The sequence below is a fragment of the Myripristis murdjan genome, chromosome 13, assembly GCF_902150065.1.
Source record: "Myripristis murdjan chromosome 13, fMyrMur1.1, whole genome shotgun sequence".
Classification (NCBI taxonomy): domain Eukaryota; kingdom Metazoa; phylum Chordata; class Actinopteri; order Holocentriformes; family Holocentridae; genus Myripristis; species Myripristis murdjan.
In genome coordinates, this window is record NC_043992.1 from 27,096,543 (window position 1) to 27,120,429 (window position 23,887).

Consider the following 23,887-nt stretch of genomic DNA (forward strand, 5'->3'; position numbering starts at 1 on the left):
CACTCACAGCTGTCCTTCTCTTGCCGGTTTGTTAAGATCTCTTGTAACAAGAAGAAACTCTAGTTCTTTCAGACGGGTCTTTGGGTTCTTGCTCACTCTCCTGACCGAGGTCCTTTGTGCATGGTTGTTCGCTTTGGGATTGGATAACCAGGAGCAGTCTGCATCTGATTTTCCCCAGCTTTCTAGTGATGGAGACTGGTGTGCTTTTTGCAAAAAATCCAGCACTTGTGAAATTGTTTTGTACCTGTCAACAGATCTAGGCATCCTCAATATTGTGTCTGAATTCAAGACACTCTCTACGCTGACATGCACTGTCATCTGTGGAACTTTACACAGACATGTTGGTTTTGTTATAAATCACAGGAAATCAGCTGATCAGGCTACTGGTGGACTCTGATCAAGTTGTAGCGATATCTCAGGGCCTTTCAAAACATTTTACATTCACTTCAACTCAATTTGCTAGATCTATGCAATGATCTATGTTTATTGCCATGAAGTATTTGGCTTTTTTAGGTTTAATTGCTTTGCAACATGGGTAAATGAAACATCCAATTTGGGCATTATGGCTTAGAGCTATTTTTGTGATTTGATCTATTTTGAACTCAGGTTACAATGTTAAAACCTGCAGAAAAAGGAGGAGAGTTGTTTTTTTTATGGTGCTTTAATTCACAAACAGAACTGTAGGTAGTGTCAAGACATCTGCTGTTACACAAAACGCCAACCCAAACTGAGACACCGGGAACATCCCTTTGTGCAACTACAGTGGGAAGGCTTCTTATCATATTCATGAAAAACAATATTAGAATATTAGAATAATATTAGAATAATGAAACACTGTCAATCATTTCATGGGTTTCATTGGTGACCTAGTTTTTTAGTTCCTCCATCAGTGCCTTCCTGTATTACTACCAGTAGTGCCACCTTTTGTGAATCATTTGTGAAATTTTGGTGGAATGCTTCTTTAAGGGCCTCACACACCTCTTTCCAAAATGTTCTTAATTTAGGGCATGTCCAAAATATGTGGGCATGGTTTCCAATTTGTGCACCACAATTTCTCCAACATTTATTTGAATGTGTTGGGCCCATTTTAGCCACAATTTCTGGTGTCCAAAAAAAAAAAAAAATCTTGTAATTACCTTCCAATTGAACTGCATCCATATTGAAGTGGTTACTAGATGTGCTTCAGTGCATATTTCCACCCTTGTGCCCTGTGGTATGCCTGTGTTCATTTCAGTTTCCCATCTCCCTTTTATCTGTAGTCTATTATTCCGATTCACTCCCAAAAATATGCAGTAAAAATGACACAGCTTTATTATCCCCATTTCCTGTTTGTAATTTTATCAAGAACTCCTTGATTGGAGAGGGCTCAAAAATTTACCCCATTCTTTTTTTGTCAAAAATTTATTTTACTGTAAAAATCTGAGAATCTGTCTTCCTGTTGGAGCCTCTCCATCCCAATCTGTGACAGTAATTCCCCTCAAATGATGTTCATGCACTGAGCTATGTAAATCTATTCTTTTTTGTACTGTTGGAATCCAATAAGGGAAATATATATTTCCCTTAATCCATTTCATGGATTTTCTGCTTTGAGCATTTTGCAGTGCACCATGTTTTGACAAGTTCAACCTTCAAGTGCATGGAAACCCGAAGACTTTGTAACCTCACAGCATATTTAAGCATATTTAATCTGATCAGTTTGTATGATTTTGGTCATACCTATGGGTTTCAGGATCGCAGAATAGTAAACACTCAAGCAAGCATAATACCTTACACTGTACATCTCAAGCCATCAGACGTGTGACTTCGAGGTCATGCCTTTGCTGTGTGGTCTTCATGGTCTGTATGGTTTATGGGACTGTCAGTCTGACCCCCGCCTCTGGGGTTAAATATACCCCCACTGGCCTGGGATCAAACCCTAACAGGAGCTTTTCTTCTTGCTCTGACTCTCTCAGCCTCCTATTGCCTCTGTAAATGACAGGAGAACAGGCAGCCCTTTTGAAAAGATCAACAACTAACTGACCATTTCACCTCTGTTTAAACTGCTTCCTTAGATTTGAGTTCTTGTGCAACCTTTTCCATCGTACAGGCCACACTTACTTGGACTAGGGTGCTTTTGAGTTTTGAAACATCAGTTTTCTGCTTTTGGAGATAATATAAGTCTGTGTCCATCATGTGGTGGTGTACTAAAACACTTAAAAATGACTCAGTGTTCAATACTCTCACGAGAGAGATATCGTGTGTTGGAACGCCTCTAAAAAACAAAATTGGTGTTTTAACTTGGAACAGCCTCTAAAAAGTATTCTTCTTCTTGCTTTACCCTCCTTGTGTCTCACAGTCTTTCTTCTATCAGTGAATCTGTCACCATTGTTTTAATTACTTTACTTGTGGAAATGTGGAAATGAGATCCTTATTTTCAGGATGTTTAAGACACTTACACTTGGTAGTAGCTGTTAACTATTTCAAGCCCACTGTTGATTTGCCTCAGTAACTTCTTGGAGACAAATAAAAATATGCAGCTGATCCTTCCAAGACATCTGTACACCTTCATCCTGTCAGAACCAGGCATTACATCTGCAGCACTCAATTTTTTACTGCAAGCAGAGATTCAAATACAGCTGATATAAAACGGTGCCAGGGAATAAAATGCAGATGATGTTTTAAAGGAGTTGTAACAGCAGTGTCAGCACAAAATTACACTGACAGGTTGAAGTTTGAGTACACAGGGTAAAGCACTTTCTGTGCTCAATGTAACTCATTTCATTAAGCAGTGGTAAAGGTTTGCTGCTCTAATCACCATTCAGGTGTCACCCAGGTCTCCTCTGACTCCTAACAACTATCTGCTTATGTTACAATGAAAAACAAATATCTCTTAACATTAAAATAACAATCCAGTCCTTATGAGTGAATGTGTGAAGAAACACTCCACAGTCGATTATTAAAAAGGAAAAAGGTGGCAGACTGAACCCACTGTGATTTTCTAATGAAAAGAAGTGTGTGTTGTGCATGACTTATGATGCTACTATATGATACAGCTCATTTAGTCCAAAAGTCAGTGTCGAATGATGTTCAGTGTTATCATGTAATTATAACATGATTATTACTAATTTATAAGTCCTGCTCAGCCTGTTTGAGTCCCTCTAGTGATTCCTGTTTTCTCTCATACGCCATATATCTAGAAAGACAGAAAGAAAGAAAGAAAGAAAGAAAGAAAGAAAGAAAGATGTTTGTCTTTGACTGTTTTTGCATAAACACTCTGCTAAAGATGCATTTTATGATTATAGTGTACACCACACTGGCATCTTAGTCACAGCGCACCTGCTCGGCCCGCTGCTGCCCCCTGCTGGCGCTCAGAGGCAGCACAGGCAGTGGGGAGTCGCTGCAACAGCCACAATCCAACCTAAACACGACATTATAGTCCAACTTCTCAGAATAGTTAAAACGTGTTCATACTAATAGTTTTGGCTAAAGAGCAGGAACATTTCAAGATCAAGCCTCACCGTTAGAAACGCCCAGCCCTCTCTGAAAAAACACAGCAAAACATTTGGTTTAACTAAGGTGTTTTAATAGTAGGCCTATAGGTGCAGGAACTGAGTCTGTTCTTCTAAACTTAAAATGAAGACTCTCGGTAGGTTTATGTGGTCTTTTAAGGCTAAAACTTTTATGGATACAGTTCATGAAAATATTAACCACATTATCGCTGCAGTTGAGGAGAGGAAAAGGTAGTTGCTCCGTCTCAAGTTGATGACGTTTACAATTTCTATTTACTGAGGAACTGCTAGCAGGTTTCGTAGGAGCAACTGTCTTTCAAAACACATATTTTCACTCTTCTAACAGGTACGACAGTAGCCTTTGTCGTCACGGTATATTATGTGGATTACTAATCTGTTAGCTCATCAAAGTAGTCGATGAAAATAATGTTTAATTCTAGCCGTGAGCTTGCTAGTCTACACGTTAGCTAACCCTGTTAACCAGCTAGCTGACTAGCTAATGCTGCTACTACAAATGCTAGGCTGCTGCTAGTGTTAACTGCTAACCTGCTCAGCGGGCGACATGTCACACATTTTAATGACCTAAATAGTGACTAGCTGGTTAAGTAGCTCTAAAGAGTCTGTTGTGAATTATTATTGTATAGAAACAGCGGGTTTGTCGACATAACAAAGTTGCTGTAGAGCCGCTGAGGAGGTTAGCATATGGTTAACATGAATGACAGACACTCAGGATGAACACCGTCTGATCTGGTGACGAACGTCCCGTCAAGTTGGGACTCGAGCGGAAAATAGTGCATTTTTTTTTTGTTGTTGTTGTTCACCAGTAAACATACACATTATGTAAACATACATATTATGTTCAACTTCGATATCGTTACAAGTCTCTTTCTCATTTCCATCAGCTCACATTTAAGCTCCTTGTGCAGTAAAATGTTGTCCACTCTCTCTGGCATGGCATGGGTCACAAGACGTTAACAATTAGTTTTTGTTTCTTTTGGTCATTTAGACATACGTTAAAAGGGGATGTTATTTACCTTTGACAGTTTCGAAGGTAACTTCCTCCTTCCTCAGAAAGCGTCACAAGCTTTAGTGTTGAACAGCGACTTTGATTACCGCTATCAAATAAGGCATCTTACATACATCACATATTGTAGTACAAACTGACAATGTTAAACACGCCTGTTGTTGCTGAAGAGCTCTGGAAAGTTGCTGTTTGTTGACTGGATGATTTCTGACATGGCTTTTACAGTAAAGTTTTCTCCTCTCATTAGTTTCCTATTCATTGATGTCTCCTCATGTCTTTCCAGGGCCGCAGTCTTGGGCCCCAGAGGCAGCAGCAGAAATAACTTGGATGGAGTGAGTGTGGCGCCCTAGTGAGATGACTGACCAGGGCAACAACAACCAGAACATCTCCTGCAACCCTTTCGCTGCCCTCTTCAGCTCGCTGGCTGACGCCAAGCAGTTTGCATCAGGCCAGAAACCACAGCAGCAGTCTGCCGAACCACCATGTGAGTAATGCTGCCTGATCTCTCCAAGCCAGCACTAACCACTACAGCCAGTGCTTATTTAGTCAGGACCAGGAACCTTACATCACAATTTATGACATATTCTCAATGCTACAAGCATGTCTGTGGGCTTTTATTGGTCTGTATAGTTTATGACACCATCCCACACTGCATTAGATCAATATCATATCATCTATTACAAACAATTCAAATTCAAACAGGCCTATAAATGTTATCTTATGGAAGGACACCCTGGTAACCAGATTTCATATCCCATAACCATCTTACTCAGTCTGTCCTCTCCCCTGTAGTGTCTGTGTAGCTGTTATGCTTTTTTGTTGTTTTGTTTTTGTGATTGTGATTGTTTTTGTTTTAGTTTTATTTTGTATAGTGATGTTTCTTTTATGTGCTGCAGAACAGGAACCTGCTGCAAAACAGTTTTTATCAGAGTCAGACCAGTTTGATCGTAACAAATTTTAACATTTGTGGTGATGCTTTCAGTCGTTTTCCTGTTTAATAAAAATAAAATAAAACTTAATACAAGAAAATACATTTTTCTGTCTGTAATAAATTCATGTGTGTCTATACTTATGTTTTGTGTCCTGTATTGCAGTGGAGGACTCAGGAGAGAGCCAGTCAGAGTCGGAGAACTCTGTTTCAGACAGCATTGATGACAATGACGACTCGGTGGCAGAGATCAGCCGGTCGTTTCGCTCCCGTCAGGAGCTGTGTGAGCAGCTCAATGTCAATCACATGATCCAGCGAATATTCCTCATCACGCTGGACAACAGTGAGTCAGAGAAATAAAATGATCTGAAACTGCATCATGTTAACAAGCTGATCCTAATTTTGAACTTTTATTTTTGGGCTGTGCATAGCCGCAGGAAGATGAGTGTTGTTGAAGCTATTTTCCATAAAAGTTTGTAATTATGTCAGATTTCTTTTTCATTTGTTAGTTTGGGTACAGATTGGCCAGGGCCTTAGTCCCTAAGCCTTCAGTGTTGGATTAAGGTTAGAAGGGTGACATATCTCATACTTAATACCATGCTGAAGGTCTGTTTTAATAGCATCTGTTTCAAATAAAACTATAAGGTTGGACGATATATTGTTATATCGTTATCTAGATATGGATGTGTGAGAATTTAATATCTCAAAAGGTAACAATATAGACAATATCAAATTTAGGATCAGCGTTAGCCTAAGACAATGATGGGTCTGTTTTGATCAAAAAATATTTTGTGAAGTAACTTTTCTACATGCAGCTGGCATTATTATATTGTTGTTGTTGTTGTTTTAAAGAATGCTAATTTTTTTTTATTCTTACACTTAAAATATTGTTGAAGCATAGTATTGAAGCAGAGGTTGCAGCAAAATTTCTTTGTGTGAAGTAACGGCACTTTCTGCATCCATTTGTTATTATACTGCTTTTTGAAGAATGCTTAATTTTCGCTGTTGCTACATTTAAAATTTCAAATGAGTGTGAACCCATAGTCGTATCATATATCGTATCGCAAGATATTGAGAATAAATACTGAGGTATTAAAATTTGTACTATAGTACTATACAGGACTGTTGACTAAAAAGAACCAGTGTGACCCAACAAGCCAATTGGTACTTTCCATATTCATGTTACCGTTACCATTCTTTTAAGTGTCAAGCCTTGTGGCTCTGTATCGCAAGGATCTCCTGGTATATCAGGCACCACCGATATTTCTCATGCTCAGTTTTCTAGTATTTTTTTTATTGATGAATATGTATTTATCACTACACCAAATTTGATACTGCAGTCCTTTGTGCCATAATCCAAGCCGAGTATTCATAAAGAAGCCCAATGCAGGTGTAAACCCACAAATGGTGACTATAGTGGAAATCAGGATATGCGGTCATAAATGTTCAGGACCATCAGACAGGCAGCACCATTCACCAGCCACCTAATCTAAATGTTTCAGGGTTGAGTGTGTTGATGAGGTTATTAATTTGGCACCTCCCATCACAGATGTTTCCATGAATTAGTCCCTGGACAGCTCCAGCAGACTCGGAACAGTGATTTCTGCTGTGCTAGAGCCACCTGCCTCTGCGCTCACTCTCAACACCAAATACAGCTAAAGTCTCTTCCACTGCGCTGTATTTACAGTTAGGCTTGATAAGTCGATGGTGTGAAGTGTAACTGAATCTGGGTTACGCTACAGGCCGAGCTTCCCTTCCCTGGCGCTTTAGCAGTCGGCCGTAGCAGAGTGTCTGATTGATCAGTGTTTTAAAGTATCAGCTGAATGCAGGTCGTTAAGGTGTACAGCTACCCTCATCAGCCTCAATCAGACTGACAGAAAAGAGTGTGATGGTGTAACTCTGTTGGTCTTAAATAGCCCTGTCGTCTAATTTGTTGTTCTCAGATGTGTTGTGCTGCTGGCTGCCTTGTAAGTCTAATTTGAAGTTTCCAGTAAGAAACAAATGACTCAGTACCCTTTTAGACAATACTGAGACTGAGCTCACACACTGAGAGCCTGCTGTGGCGGCCCACCACTGAGACTGCAGACAGAGACTGCTTTAAGATGAGTCAGAATGATCTGGAAATGGAGTCAAAGCCCCTCTGTTTTTAGAGCCCTCTGACGAACTCCTTGGCCAACCTAGTCTGTCTGAAATAAACCTGAGCAAATTAAATAAGAGGCACAAATAACTTATTTATACCTCAGTCTGTGCTTTTCCACACATACTGTTCATTTTATCATTCCTTACCATAGATAACAGAATTCTAAGGTTGGCTTGTGTATTGCTCAGGCTGTCCACACTAAACAGGGCAAATTTGAAAACACTTTTTTTTTTTTCTCCATTTCAGCCTTCCATCCACATGAAGACAGTGTTTTCTGCCTGATAAATCAGATCTTTGCAACAATGGCCTCCAGGGTGTTTAAATCCTGGCATTTCCACAGGAATGGGGAAAATGGAGCTTTCTGAAAACGATGATGTAAATTTTTTCATGTGATCTAGCAAATGTGTCCGCGTTCTGCGTTATAGAGCAGAAACTGTGTCTGCACATGCGTACAGGGGGACCGTATAGGCTATTTTTTTTTTTTTTTTCATGGGGCCCAAAATTCCTGGTGGCGCCCCTGCATGCATGTGCATGAGGTGACTAAAATGTGTTTGCAGGCTGTTTTCAGGATGGATGGTAGCCTTTTGGAAAACATTATGAAATGGTGTGAAAATGCTATTGTGGTATATTGTGGTTGGAAGGCCAAAACAGCATTTTTGGATTTACCCAACTCAGTGTGGATATGGCCTCAGTTTTCCAGTGTTTGTGCTTGGTTTGCCTTTAGCTGTGTGTTTTGTTATTTTGAGCTGACTTCATTTTGTGCACTCCGGTTTCATTGTCACCCCTAGGTGACCCCAGTCTGAGAGGAGATAATGGTATCCCTCCTCGCTGTGTATACCTGGAGGAGATGGCTGCAGACCTGGATGGACAGGACTGGCTGGACATGGACAACATAGAGCAGGTAGAATGTCAGCCTCTCTTTTGGGCCTCTCTTTCAGCCTCTCTTTTCCATTAGTACCTACTCGGCTCGACTCGGCTTACCTCGGTTTTGGTGTTTTTCCATTACAATTGAGTACCACCTTGCTGTCGGTGGAGTCGTCATAGCAAGGCGGCCCCGCCACCAAGCACAGAAGAGTCTCCGCCTCTTCATTTGACCATGGCACCGGTTTGCTTGCCATTTTCAAACATTGTCAACTTCAGCGATGATCAATGCGCACGGTCACTGTTGCCGTTTTCTTTTAAAAATGCCGGGTTTGGGGGGCGCCCCCAGTGGCTCACCGGTTAAGAGTGCGCACCATGTACCAGCACTTAGTCCCGATTGCAGCGACCAGGGTTCGAATCCGACCTCAGGTCCTTTGCTGCATGTCATTCCCTCTCTCTCCCCTGCCTTTCCTGTCTATCTCTACTGTGACTGTCAAATAAAGCAGAAATGCAAAAAAAATAATCTTTAAAAAAAAAAATGCTGGGTTTGGTTCTCGTGAAGGAGTCGCTCTTGTGTCGTCACTCCCTGTCCAATCAGTGGCCTGCACGCCGTTTATGTCACATTTCGGCTTGACTCAGCTCGTTGGAACCCCGGCCAAGTAGGTACTAAAATAGTACCTAGTACCAGGTACTACCACGTAATGGAAAAGATTACAAACCGAGGAGAGTTGAGCTGAGTAGGTACTAGTGGAAAAGCGCCATTTGACAGGAATATCCCTCACTGTCTTCTTTGTTTCCTTTCAGTAATGAAGTAAACAAATGGTAAAGTTGGAGATTGGACTCTCTACAGAATGTCAAGAACAATCTTTATAAGCAAATAGGTTCAGAATACATCCAGATGCAAGAACATGATACTGTTGAAATTTACTCAGAAGCTTGATGTAGGAAATACATACAGAATGTTTAGGAATGCCATGGGAACTGTGGATTTCATTACATTACATTATATTGTATATAACTGGAAAAAATGTAAGGGTGAGCCACCTGAGTTAAAAAAAATAAGACACACAACCAAGAAAGCAAATGTATGTTTTATAAATAAATGTTGTTTTATACCCACTTAGAGGTGTCTGTGTTACATATCTCTGCTCTCCAGGCTCTATTTAGCCGTCTGCTGCTACTGGAGCCTGGAAATCACCTTATCTACATGACCTCCTGTAGTGCTGTCAATCTGTCTGCTGACCGTGATGCTGGAGAGAAATGTGCCATCCCTTACCTGTATGCATGCTACCAGAGGGCGAAGGAGGAGGTGGGAGCTTTACTTAATCTGTATAAATTATCAGTTGTCTCTGTAGCACATCAGTGTAACTGTATTATTAAAGGTACCGAGTGTAGTTTTCCATGAAAACACACTTGGTTTATTTACATTCAAAACCTCTCACCAAAACACATTGTATGTGTCCTTTGGCCTAAAATAAACATGTCAGGAAATAGTCAGGAAATGAAAAGAACATAAAATGTAAGTCTCTGGTGTGCTGCAAGTCATATTTTCATCACCCATTCCTACTCTAAATCCTAATTGTAACCGAACACACACCATGGGTATTTCTGGCATGCCAGAGGCTTGTCAGGATCTTCTCCTGGTCTGCAGCTACATAATGTTAAAAGAACACAGGAACTGGTTTTCTTAGTGTGTACTATTGTGCCAGTAGTGGTCACAAAATACATTAGGAACCTTTAAAAATTCTGTTTGGAAATCATCTGCTGTGTATCCCCCACTAAGTGTGGGTAACTTTGGTGTATTTGGAACATACTCATGACTTTGACCCTCTCATAACTCATTGACGTCTTGATATTCTGTGCACCAGGTGACAAAAGTACCAGAGAAGCTGCTGTCGTTTGCTGTGCGCTGTAAGAACCTGACAGTGTCTAACACGCGGACGGTTCTGCTCACCCCAGAGATTTACATCAGCCAGAATGTGTATGAACAGCTCCTGGACCTGCTGCTGGAGGGCGTCAGTGGAGCACGTAGGTTACGGGCTAGATTAAAGCCTGGCTGTACTATTCTTGTGTTCTCCTTTTTTTTATTTCTCTCAATGTATCTTTGCCTCTTTAGAATCTTCTATAGCCTTCTTTATAGGTCTGCATGATATATTGTTTCAACATCGACATTGTGATGTGTGCATGTGCAGTAGTCACATTGCAGGATGTGCAATGTCAAATGAGGCAAATTAACGCAAACTGGTCATGTTACACTGTTGTTGCTGTATGATACAAAAGGTAAAACTTGCAAGGTTCTCATTTTCCATAACTAATCTACAGGTAAAAGTCCATTCAATATAAGATAATTCACTCCAATATAAGGTTTCTTGGATGTACATAGTTTGTTGCTAGTGACACGCAGGCTCTGCATGCATAGCAGTCAGTTCACTATGTGCTCTGGTGACAGGGTGCACTTGATCACTTTATCAAACAATCAAAGGCCCACTAGTCACTGACCACAACATGAAAATGAGCGCTGCCTGTTTAGGTTTTTTGATAAACTCACCAGAGCACTTTGCAAACAGATTGCCGTGCATGTACAACCTTCGCACTACCTGCCTGTAAACATGCACATGAGGCGGCTGCTGTCACAGATAATGTCGCCTGGATGCTTTGCGAGTCTGGGCTATTTGATTTGAACCCAGTCCGCTGCAGCTTAGCAGTATTACATTGTACGCGTTCATGGTACACCACACATGGTACATATTGTGCAGTCCTACTTCTCTTCTCAGTCTCCTTTAAAGTTGTAACCTGTTTGGCTGCATTTCAGAACCAGAGGAGGTGGTTGAGTTTGTGGAGGAGGTCATTGCTGGCCTGCTCTCTGACCAGGAAGTGCGTACCTTCGGGGAGGTGATAGTACCAGTCCTTGATATCTTCCAGGGGCGCATCAAAGACTTGGACCTGTGCCAGCCTCTCCTCTACTCTTACCTAGATGTCCTCCTTCTCTTCAGCCACCAAAAAGATATTGCCAAGGTCAGGAGACATATGGGGCAATTTTTAGTAGCTGTTATTGTCAAGTACCAAATGCCAACATCACTAATATACACATAGCATTTTAGAGTGGCAGCCAGGCCTTGAGAGTACTGTCAAATTTTCAGGTTTATGTGATTTCAGTGCCCAAAATTTTCAAAACCTTTGCATATTTCAGCAATTAAAAAACAAACAAACAAAACTCTCCTCTACCTCTAGGTGTTGGTGGAGCATATCCAGCCCAAAGACCCAGCTAATGGTTTGCAGTACCAGAAGAGCCTGCTGGGGGCAGTACTAAATATCTCCTGCTTGCTGAAAACCCCAGGTGTTGTGGAGGGACACGGCTACTTCCTCAACCCCTCCCGTTCCAGTGCACAAGAGACAAAAGTCCAGGAGGCCAACATCCACCAGGTGAGCAGATTATAGACTTTGGCTTCAGGTTATTGTTTTGTTTTCCAGTCTTTCACTGGTAGCACCAACAGCTGTCACTGAAATAGACCGGAATAATATAGAGCTGTTTGTCTCAACAATAATTTAATACTTAGTCTTTTATTATCAGGAATTTAAATCGGAGCAGTTGAATATATTTTTTTTGGCATGAGCTGCCATCAGCAGCTGAGCAGATTTACAGAAGAGCATGAATATTTATAAAGAGTATTGTGGGCACATGGAATAAATCGGGTTCATAATAAAGTAAACTCATTAGAGGAGAGAAACATTTTGCACTTGACTGATTCTTGAGAATTTGGATAAATCATGTCCCACTAAGAAAATTGCTATTTCTGCTGGAAATTTACAACATTTTAATGAATAAAAAGAATCAAGGGCATAATCAGGGGGTCCTTTGCACATTTGTAAGGTTTTTTCATAGGTTTATTTTTAATTTGTATTAATTTAATGATTATATGTTGGCCCATGGCCTACAAAACCAGTTGTCCTAATCATTTCAACTTGATTAAAACAACAAAAAGTAATAATTTCATTGAATAATATCTTTACCACATGAAAGAGTACATCATAATATGTAATAAAAACTACAAACGATGGGTTTTGAACAATATTTACTATTATTTTGTGGTTGCTCAAAATGTGTCCCAGATATTCGTCACCACCATCAGATATTTATTTAAAAAATAATAATAAAAAAACTACAAGGTCAATTACATTCCTGAGGATCCCTTTTCGAACCTTCAGCTTTATTGCATGCTTCAAGACCACTCAGGCTCCTGGAAGTTTTCTATTTTCTCTTAAATCTCTTCATATTTTTGGACACTGCTACTGTCACAACCATAACATGTCAACACCATCACTTCTGTATAAAAAATATTAAATTAGATTATGGAATAAATGTATACTTTTTAAGAAGAGGTCTGATGCAGGTAGCAACAGGGCGAAAACAAGCTGGCTAATGTGAACAACTCATGCTCATCATGTGAAAGAGCAGGTTTTTGTCACCACCGTCAGATGTCACCACCGTCAGGTTTTCTGTCTGACGGAGATGACTGAAGTCTGAAAAATGCTTATAACAGTGCTCAGGATTGTTATTTTTTGTACCAAATAGTTAAATAAAGTTGTTAAGCAAGAAGCCATTGACTTGAGTGGTATAAATTTTGGAAATGTATGTTTTAATGAGGCCACTGTCACCACCGTCAGATTAGTGTCACCACCGTCAGAGGCAGTTATATTGGTTTTAAATGAATATGCTTACAATATGTTTCTTTGGTGCTGTTGAGTTATTAAAGTAATAGTCTCTTTAATACAAAAATATGTTTTTCAAATTTAAAAAAATTCATTACGGTGATGGTGTTGACAAAAACAAAGTAGCCTAATAACTGGAAAAACCTATTTTATGAAAAAAACAGCCAAGACCTTGGCCTATAATGATATACCTTCAGATTTTGTAATTTAACGCACTTTTTTTTTTCCAAAATTAAAACCTGTTTTATCAAAATTCCCAAGAATCAGTGACTTGTATTGTAAATTACAAAAAAATGTTCAAGGTATAGAACCCACACAAGACTGACCACAGCGTTTTTCCCGGTTTCTTACCACTGAATGCATCAGTGTATGACAGATTTCAAAATATTTGGAGACTTGAAATAATGTCATGCTGCTCCCATTAGATAATTGTTAGCTGTTTAAGTGATTTTTTTCATACAGCATGAAGTTACTGTAATCAGTGAAGTCCTACTTATAGGGGTCATTTGTAGTTAGTAATGTAACAATAATTAGTAGATACAGACAGTTAAAGGCAGTCAGTTTGGAAAGAGGGAGCATTGTTGATGACATCACCAGTCAACAGGAAACCCTCTGCTGAGTCATCACTGATTTTAGTGTAACCTTGGGATTAATAGATACAGATGATAAAAAAAAACAGCCTTCTCTCGAGTCCAGTGAGTCATCATACATCTTACTGTGGTTTCAGAATTAAAGCACTCCAGGGAGGGGATTAAATGAAATCACCAGTGGACAAGAAACTCTCTTTTTTTTTTCAGAGCACAATGAGCCGTCACACATCCCAATGTGAATTTGGTATAAATAAACACCGGAAAAACACTCAGTCCAAAAAAAAGGACAAGAGTAAATAGGATAAGCTATTGGGTCCAGTGAGGAACCAAGCATCGCTGTGCCATTTCAGGATTGGTTTTCTGAGTGTGACAAGCTGTCATTCATGTAAATGCACCTTTAGGATCAACAGACACAGATTTATGCATAGCCTTTAAACTTTAGGGTCACTGGAGACAGTCAGGAAATGGGAGCGGCTTGAATGACTTGAATGACACAACCAGTCAATAGGAAACTAGAAACGTCTCCTGAGTCTGTGAATCATTCATGTTATGCAAGCTCAGAACTAATAAAGACAGATGATGAGAAGTAGCGTTTTTTGTTTTTTGTTTTTTTTTTCTGGCATGGTAGCAACAGACAAACCAATATTGATGCCAGTTAAACAAGATACATTACAATTACTTATAAAATGGGATACACACAAAAAATGGTTCTTCTGAAAGTCTGTAACCTCATTTATATGAATCCCAACTGTATGCCATATCTTGTGTTTTCACCAACATTACAGTCTAGTGTTTTCTTATTCCTAATTGTGAATTACAGTGTTGGCTTTACTGTAGACATTTCTGCAGCAGCACCACCACCATTTGATCATTTCCATGTCCCATAAGGGTTTTATTAAAATATACTGCAGTGCAAAAAATTCCACCAGCTGAAATCAGATGGTATATTTAGACTGACCCATTAATTAATGTTAAAGAATGAGAAATCACTCCACATGACAGTCTCAGCCTGCGGCATCAGTTGGTAATAGCGAGTTGCAGCACTTACCATCCTTTACCTTGAGCGAGTCCAAATCTGATCTTGTGGTTTTTATCATTACAATGGAGAGCTTTATCTAAAAAAAAAATCACATGGCATCAGGGGAGCGTTCAGGACCAATGTTCCCCCGAAGCCGTGTGTTTAATATTATATTCCATCAATCAAATAATAATTTATTGTCAGTTGTCACTGATAGCTCCATTTTGTTCCCAGAAATTTTATGGATTTAATGGGTTTTGGAAAGATTTTAGATGTAGGGACTTTGACGTAGTTTAGTCTTTATTGAACTGATGCCCCTGGAACACAGCCCATGTCATGGATTTTATGAGTACACCCTCAAATCTTTTCCATACTATTTTGAATAATCATGTGCCACTACCTCTTCTCCTAAAAGTTCTATCAGGAAGATTTTTGGCTTTTGTTATTTTGGCTCTGACATATCTAGTATGTGCTCTGTTAGTGTCGAGTCAGCCAGGATAAAAGTAGAACTTACCGTTATAACATTGAAAATATATATATTAACTATATTAACTAACTATTAACTATATGCAGGAATAACTTAAGGAAAATAACAATTGGGAAATGGATTTTCTACACAAAGTATTGAGCAGATAAGTTTGGCTTTTACAGAATCTTGGGCTTATTTTTCATTATGTGTTTATCAGCAGTGCTAGCATGGTGAGCAACTGTCTCAGACCAAGCTCGCACAGATTAAGCCCAATTTGTCTAAAGCTCATTTTAGCTCATGAATTGTATATAAAGGTAATGCATCACGACCTTGCTGGTTCATTCACAACTTTGTAACTTGGATATAGAAGTTACGTATCTTGTGGAACCTTCATGCTCCTAGATCATAATTTGTGCTGTATTGTGGAAACCATTGTGCAAAAAAATAGAGAAGTTTGCTTTGGAAAGGGGTATTTGTCTGCATTTATGTCACTTGAGCTGGTTACCATGCAGAATGTGAAAGCTGCACTTGTATTATCAGTGTATAGAGCTAATGATCTTTACTCTCCTTGCTGTTCAGTTTATGGGCCAGTTCCATGACAAGCTGCACCAGATCCTGAAGAACCTGCTTCAACGCTCTGGCGAGACGCGCCACCTGCTCCTCTCTTGGTTGGGTGGCTGTCTGCAGGCCAATGCTGGGCGTACCAAGATATGGGCCAATCAAATGCCAGAGATCTTCTTCCAGATGTATGCCTCAGATGCGTTCTTCCTAAACTTGGGTGCAGCATTGCTAAAGCTGTGCCAGCCCTTCTGTCGGCCGCGTTCGCCCAAACTGCTCACCTTCAACCCCTCCTACTGCGCCCTCAAAGACCTGAGTGAAGAAGAGAGGCGAAATCGCAATGTGCATGCCAGAGGTTAATATGTGTGAATGAGAAAGGGAAATGTGTGGCATCTGTTCCCTTTTACCATTTTCAGTTAATTGTTTGAATCAGTTGTTTTATCTGCAGTGGTTGGATTTTTAGGTACAATATTCACAATTTCATTACCTAACGATGCCCTGTTTTCTACACCAGGTCTCGACAAGGAAACCTGTTTGATCCCTGTCCCCCCTCAGCAGGCAGTGGAGTCGGCCCAGTCCTACAGCCTGCTGACTGAAAACCTCATCCTCACACAGCTCACCCTACACCTCGGCTTCCACAGGTACACAGAGATGCGCACACATACAGTATATACACACACAAAAACATCTCCGTAGAGTGCCTTAGAGAAGTCTAATGAATTTGGAGACTTTCTTCACTTAAGGGCAGCACAGATTCACAGCTGCCGCTGCAGCTTAGTTTATGTACCTCATGTTTGCTCCAGATATCAGTATTAGTCTGTGTTTATGTCTTTGATTTTTGTGTTCATGCACCTGTTCCCATGTGTTATCTGTGTGCACAGACTTCATGAGCAGATGGTGAAGATGAACCAGTCTCTCCACCGGCTCCAGGTCACATGGCAGGAAGCCCAGCGAACAGGCAGCCCAATGTCCGAGCAGCTCCTGGAGCAATTTGAACGCTTAATGATCATTTACTTATCTAGCAAAGCTGCTGCCACACAGCCTGCCATGCTGCAATGCTGCCTGAATCTCCAGGCCTCCTCTGCTGCTCTGCTGGTTCAGCTCGGTCTGGGAAACCAGGGGCCTGAACACATACCTCTCAGCTTTCCTCTGCCCTCCCTACAGAATAGCATGCTCTGCTATGTACCGGGTAGGTCATGTCTCCGGGTGAGCTGCAAATGCAGTCAAAGGAAAAGCCTTGCAGGGGCAACCTTGAAGGATATTTGTTAGTCAAACAAATGTTCATTCATTCATGCATGCAACATTTTCAGCATTGCAGTCATGACATAATTATATCTTTTTATCTGTGTCAGAATTTTTTGCAGAAAACCTGGGAGATTTTTTCATCTTCCTGCGTCGATTTGCAGACGAGGTTTTGGAGTCCTCTGCTGAAAGTCTAGAGCAGATCCTCAACTTCATCACTGTCTTCATGGGCAATGTAGAGAGGTACAAGACATAGAGTTAAAGTATCATGTCAACAATAGTGGTCACTTCTCTGGTGTAATGAAAGGAGGACACAGTGGAGTGTTACATGGTGCCGGGCATCTTGGAAGTATTCACATCTTGTTCCACACCTTGCTTTCCTGCCTTCTCAATAGGATGAAGAACCCTCACTTACGGGCAAAACTGGCAGAGGTTTTAGAGGCAGTGATGCCCCACATGGAACCTGTAGCTCCTGGCACTGCTCAGCCAATCATGTTCCAGCGAGAGAGAGTCTTCTGTTCCTATAGACATGCACCTCAGCTGGCTGAGGCCCTCATCACTGTGTTTGTAGACATTGAGTTCACCGGTGAGGAGTTTTATTGTCTATAACCAGTTATATTGCTAGTGCTGGCTGCAGCAGTGCAGTACACTGGGCAATTGTTTTAATGATATTTTACCAATCCCCCTTTGTTTGACCTGATTCTGTGGTAACTGACAGGAAAACGACAGACTAGAGGATCAGTTGGAGTCTGGGTCTGAATTTCTCATTTATGTTATATTTTTCAAAATAGACAGAATTTGTTCTCTTTGTCATACAGTCACAGCTCTTTCTCTGGTTTGGCAGAACTACTAAGATCTATGCAAATTGTGTGTGTGTGTGCACCTGTGTGTATGCCAGAGACTGAGAAGAGGTGAAAGTGGAAAAAAAACCTCAAGACAGATAACACCTAGCAGCAAACGGAAATGAAACACACTTGTATTTGTTTTTTTGTTTTTTGTTTTTTTTTCTTTTTTGTACCCCTCACTTCTCCTCTCAGGTGATCCTCACCAGTTTGAACAGAAATTTAACTACAGAAGGCCCATGTATCCCATCCTCAAGTACATGTGGGGCAAAGACAACTACAGAGAGAGCATCAAGGTAATTAATACAGAGTGTGTTTGATGCTCTCATCAAATTACAGTGTTTTCATTCATGTTTAAGTCCAGGATTCATGCTGGGATTAGCTGAAGTCCTCCATTGACAATCACTAGAAATAAATTAATAAAGACAATAAGTGGAAGAAAAATTGGCCAACATATCGGTACTTGAACATCTGAAAAGTGTAATTTATCATTCAGATTCACCCCAGTGTGCTGTTCATCTTGTTCATTGTCTCTTGTTTCAGCATTTGGCTGACTATGCTTCTGAGAACCTGGAGGCCATGAACCCCCCCTTGTTCCTGAGGTTCCTCAACCTGCTGATGAATGATGCCATCTTTCTGCTGGATGAGGCTATTCAGGTGAGACTGGGAGACATGTTCGAGAACGATGTATTAAAGTATAACTATAATCAAATTACTATTGTGTAGTGAGAACATTTGTAACAATTTTCATGTGTTTGTGCGGTGTGTTTGTGCAGTGTGTTAGTGTCTTGAATGGGTAGTATATGCCAGTTTATAATTACAAATGTATTTGCCTCGGCACCCAAGAACACTAAATAACAGACACTCAGAGTGCTTATACCAGTTTTGTCATTGCAGAGCACCATGTGGATTAAATTAATTACAGTACAACCTCTTTGTCAAAGCAGTTCATTAATTTAAGCTCTTTTTAAATTATTCTGCAAGTGTCTAAATTTTCTCAGTAATTTCTCCTCCTTATGGTGACTAGAACCACACCATCTCAGTCTCTCTCTGACTTTGAGTATTTTACTTTTTTCAGTTTACTATCAAAATAATGCTGACACTCCCTCTGTTTTTCATTGTAGTACCTGAGTAAAATCAAGCTTCTGCAGCTGGAGCGGGATCGAGGGGAATGGGAGGGCCTGGCTCCTGACGCCCGAAGAGAGAAGGAGTCGAGCTTGCAGATGTTTGGACAGCTTGGACGCTTCCACAATATCATGTCCAATGAGACCATCGGCACACTGGCCTTCCTCACCTCAGGTCAGGCAGACAGGACAGTTGCATGCAATCCTGTGTATCAGTTAATGTAATTGAAGATTATTTTCACTCCTCACTCGTTCTTTTTTTTCTCACTCTATCTTCTCCTGACTTTCTCATGCTCAGAGATCAAGGGCATCTTTGTGCACCCCTTCCTGGCTGAGAGGATCATCTCCATGCTCAACTACTTCCTGCAGCACCTGGTGGGTCCCAAGATGGGTGCTCTAAAGGTCAAGGACTTCAGTGAGTTTGACTTCAAGCCCCAGCAGCTCGTTTCAGACATCTGTACCATCTACTTGAACCTGGGGTATGTTCACCTATCCCTTTTAAGATGAATGACTGATGAAAAATGCACATTAGATTGAGAGCAAATTAAATGTACAAAAAAATGTCTTTTGTGTGTTTTTTTTAAAGCTTTTGATTTGATATTTTTCTTTTTTCTAATCTATGACTCATGCCATAGTCTTTGATAGGTGCCACATACAGCCACACATTACTATATACACTGTTGCAAATATTCCGTGTAATATATTTCCAAGATCTAATTTTGCATACATATAGTAAACCAATAAATAATGTGTCTTTGCCAGTGATGAAGAGAACTTCTGCGCCACAGTACCTAAAGATGGCCGGTCGTACTCTCCAACCCTCTTCTCTCAGACGGTCAGGGTCCTGAAGAAGATCAACAAGCCTGGAGACATGATTGTAGCTTTTGGACTTCTTGCAGACAAAATCAAGGTAAAATTTGCATTGGAAACAACTAAAAACCCCACAGATACTACAACAACCATGTCTAGTTTTATTAGAGAGTATATGCAGTAGGAAATAGGGTTTTGACAAATAAAGCATACAGACTGTGCAATCATGCCTGTCTCTTTGTCTTAGTCCCATGCAGACAGACAGCAGCAGGAAGAGGAAACATACTCAGATGCCCCAGACGAGTTCTTGGACCCCATCATGTCCACCCTGATGCTGGATCCTGTTCTGCTCCCCTCTTCCAATGTAACAGTAGACCGCTCAACCATAGCAAGGCATCTACTCAGGTCAGTTGCTTCCCACAATGTCAAGAAACATTTTCTTTCTGTTGCTGTCTCCTGTGGGCAACATCCTCAACCATTAAGGGTTTTTTTTTGTTCTGTTTTTTTTTTTTTTCTTCTTAGATAATGGCCTGTTCTTTAAGCAAAGAGATTAGTTAAAGTGTGTCTGTGTCTTTCTTAAAGCAAACATCACAGTGCATTAATCAGAATCACAAATAAATTTAGGACTCTAATGATTACATATACAGTTGTTATTGTTTTTGTTTTGTTTTTGATGAATAATATTGTGATTCTTTTAAAACTTGGTTAAATAATGTGAGGGACTCTGAATAAGCCTTTTAGACTTAATTTCCTCTCCTGCTTTCTTTTATGCTGAATGTATTTGTATTTTCATTTTTATGCAAATAAACATAACTAAACCAAAAACTAAACAAAATTTTCTCCTTATAGTGACCAGACAGACCCATTCAACCGCAGTCCTCTCACTATGGACCAGATCAGGCCAAATGAGGAGCTCAAACAGCAGATCTTACAGTGGCTGGATAAGCATAAGCAGGAGAGGCTGCAGCTGGGACCGAGCGGCTAGCCTCGATATCTCTCTGTGATAAACAATGACTGCATCACTGTTTTCTTTCCTCGCCCACACTACTAGTGTGCTCCTCTGCTTCTCGGCCAATCCATGGTGTGTTCGCCTCTGTGGATTCCCTCAGATTTTTCCAGTGCGAAGTGACATTTCATCAGCCTCTCACACAGCCTTCATGTTCAAGGGAAAATCCCTACTTATGACAGCAGTCAAAACAAACTCTAGCCCACAGAGTGTTGACACGTTCAGAATCCACACATATTAGCTGTTGTGCTCCCATGATGCCCTATGGTAAACATTAGTGGTGTGATACGGCCTCTGGCTCTTCGATCCCTGAATACTGTGTATTATCAGTTATTATTATACTCTGAACTATAGCCAGACGTATCGGTTCAACAGGACTTGTTGAATGTACTGAATTAACTCCCGACTGACCAGCTGGTCTGCCAAAACAAGATTTTATACTGCAGAGTAAGTATTTTTGGGAACTCTGATGGCAGAAAATGGAAACTTGTCTGATTTGATTTGTCGACATTCATACAGAATACACCATATATCTATATGCAGTGGTCATCACTCTCTGTTGAATTTACATTTACCAGAATAACTAATTTATCCTAGTCTAGCATTTTAAAAAGAATTAATTTGTTTTTATGCAAGCATAATGTATGTACGAACATGTCAAGCAGTTCTTCATCAGTGGAATCGGTGCCTAAAACCAAGAGCCTTGCAGAAATGTCAGTGAATGAAGATTGGACTTATTTCATACTGTTGACACATTATTATTAGTTTGCTTCTTTGAGGCATATGGGGAACTGTGGGTAGAATATAAAATAAAGTCAGAAAGAGCAGCAAATACTTGTTTGAGTAGCTTTTTGGATTTGAAGGTTTTTAATGCAAGAAAGTTAAGTGATTGTTGTATAAAAGAGAAGTATGTGAAGGAAAGAATATGTATTTGTTGGCATGCATTCATACTGTATGTTGAGTATCTACCACCTGAATGATTACATGGGTTAAATTATAATGCAATATTTTTGCTTTAACTGTGATTATAAAATGATTATTTTGGATGTACAGTATGATTAAGAAATAATAAAAATTACAATTGCGTGTTATATAAGACATGGTTATGATCTCATTTATAGCCCAAGATATGTTTATCAGGGCCATGTTTACAATTTGACTTTGTTTAAATAGCACATGCAGAATCAGAACAAGTCACTCAGCTAACTAAATGTAAAGCTGTCATCCAAACCGCAGCATGAAGAGTAAAGTTTCACTCTTCATCTAATCAGGTCAACTATCGCAGCCGTCTTTTGGTAACACACTACAGTTAGGAGCATCTTTGCTCTTTGCTACATTTATCCCAAAGTCGCTTGCAAATAGCCTGTAGTAGCAATGTTTTAATGTTGTGACACAATCTTGATGTTACTAGAGAACTGATGAACCAAGGGAAATTAAGACTTTGTGCACTGTATCTCTCTCAACAGGAATATTACTCAATCTAATAACTCAGCAAATTCCTATGGATTAAGAAGGTTTGATAAGGACTCATGAATAGGAAAAACTCATGACTCAATTACTACCATAGATTTATGACATTGTAAAATCAGCAGTTCCACACACAAGGAACAGGACAATAGTGTTTGTACACCCATACCAGGTTTGAGCTCTTAGAGCCACTGGAGACTTGTATAACCAGATAATATACCCACATATCCATCAAGGACTCTTTGTGCTCTCACGGCTGTTTTTTTTCCACTCAACGTTAATTCACTCTCAGTCGTACTGTATAACAGAGTGACATCCAGGATCGGGGAGTAATTTCATTACTTACATTTAAATGGATCGTTTATATTTACCTTTTACAGCAGCCCGGGGGTAGTTCAACAACACAAACTACCCCCAGGCTGCCTGTCATTTTTACTTACAGCTAACTGCTGAAACTCCCAACTATTTGACTACAAAAGACAATTTGTGATTTCATCCCTTTCTCCTTGTATATTTATTTGACAAGCAAGCTGACAGGGTTAGCTGATTCTGATTCAGTTCATATGGTGTCCGCATCTCAAATAGGGTTATCCAGCATCAAATATAGGTATTGAAATAACTGATTTAGATTTGAGTGGATAATTTATTAAATGGATACAAAATCATTAGTTGTTATCACTATACATAAATAACTTAATTCCATGTATTATTTTGCTTTCCAGTCGCTGCTATAATACATGATTGATATGAATGTATTATTTTGATTACTTATTTTTTTATATTTTATTGTCATTTTATTATCCTTGACTATTATTTAACTATAGGTAGCTACATAACTAGATATTGTTTAACATGTAATTGTTTATTTTCTTCTGGTTATCAAGGTGAAAGGCATGGCTAAAGCAGGTGGATCTGAGACACAGAGATTGAATGGCATGTCACTGAGTAATCACTGAAGTTGTTGAGGGTCCAGCTGTGATCTCATCAGCCACCAGGGACCTGTGAAGGTCACCGCGCAGTGAAGACTGACAAATTATTATGAAGCTGCCACAACTACCAGGCAGCGGATAAACATGCTTTGTATAATGCCACGTGAGTCACAATCTGACAGTCTGTGTTTAACCTGGGCCGAGATCGTCTGAGTGGGTTGTCAGCAAAAATGTATGCACACAGGTCTTTTCAACATTATGATTGTATTTGAAACCGTTAAAGTCAAGACTGGGACAGGGCTGAGACCAGAAGAATGCAAGTCAAGTTCAGGACCACAACTGCATCTGTTGGTGTGACCTCACATTCAGGCAAGGCTGTAACGCCCATATACATTGAGAGGTATAAGTCCCCCCCCAGTGTTCAGGCACTCCAAAAATGTCCCCCCCAAAAATATTGCTTGAATATATTAGCAATTCAATATTCAGGCATATCTGTCCCCCCCAATGCTGAAATGGTGGTTTCGGCCCTGCATTCAGGGCTTGAAATTTTTTTTCAGTTTCTCTGCAAATATTTCACGACAAAAGACAAACAGCGTTCAGAAATGTTAGTAAAACAAAACTGAAAATATGACAGAAATCCACAACACCAAAGGCAATCACAGAATTAAGCAACTTTTTTAT

General features: G+C 40.0%; 1 protein-coding gene across 1 annotated transcript; it reads left to right on the forward strand.

Moving 5' to 3' along the window:
• The first annotated feature begins 3,712 nt into the window (after window positions 1–3,712).
• ube4a (ubiquitination factor E4A (UFD2 homolog, yeast)) lies at window positions 3,713–21,900 on the forward strand. The gene is made up of 20 exons (XM_030067113.1): window positions 3,713–3,834; window positions 4,796–4,996; window positions 5,607–5,783; window positions 8,369–8,481; window positions 9,598–9,750; window positions 10,310–10,469; window positions 11,254–11,456; window positions 11,673–11,864; window positions 15,808–16,141; window positions 16,301–16,427; window positions 16,668–16,975; window positions 17,139–17,271; window positions 17,424–17,614; window positions 18,066–18,166; window positions 18,414–18,527; window positions 18,995–19,169; window positions 19,293–19,473; window positions 19,757–19,904; window positions 20,052–20,209; window positions 20,654–21,900. The coding sequence occupies exons 2-20, from the start codon at window positions 4,867–4,869 to the stop codon at window positions 20,787–20,789; spliced, it is 3,234 nt and encodes a 1,077-aa protein (XP_029922973.1). The 5' UTR covers window positions 3,713–3,834; window positions 4,796–4,866; the 3' UTR covers window positions 20,790–21,900.
• The last annotated feature ends 1,987 nt before the right edge of the window (window positions 21,901–23,887 follow it).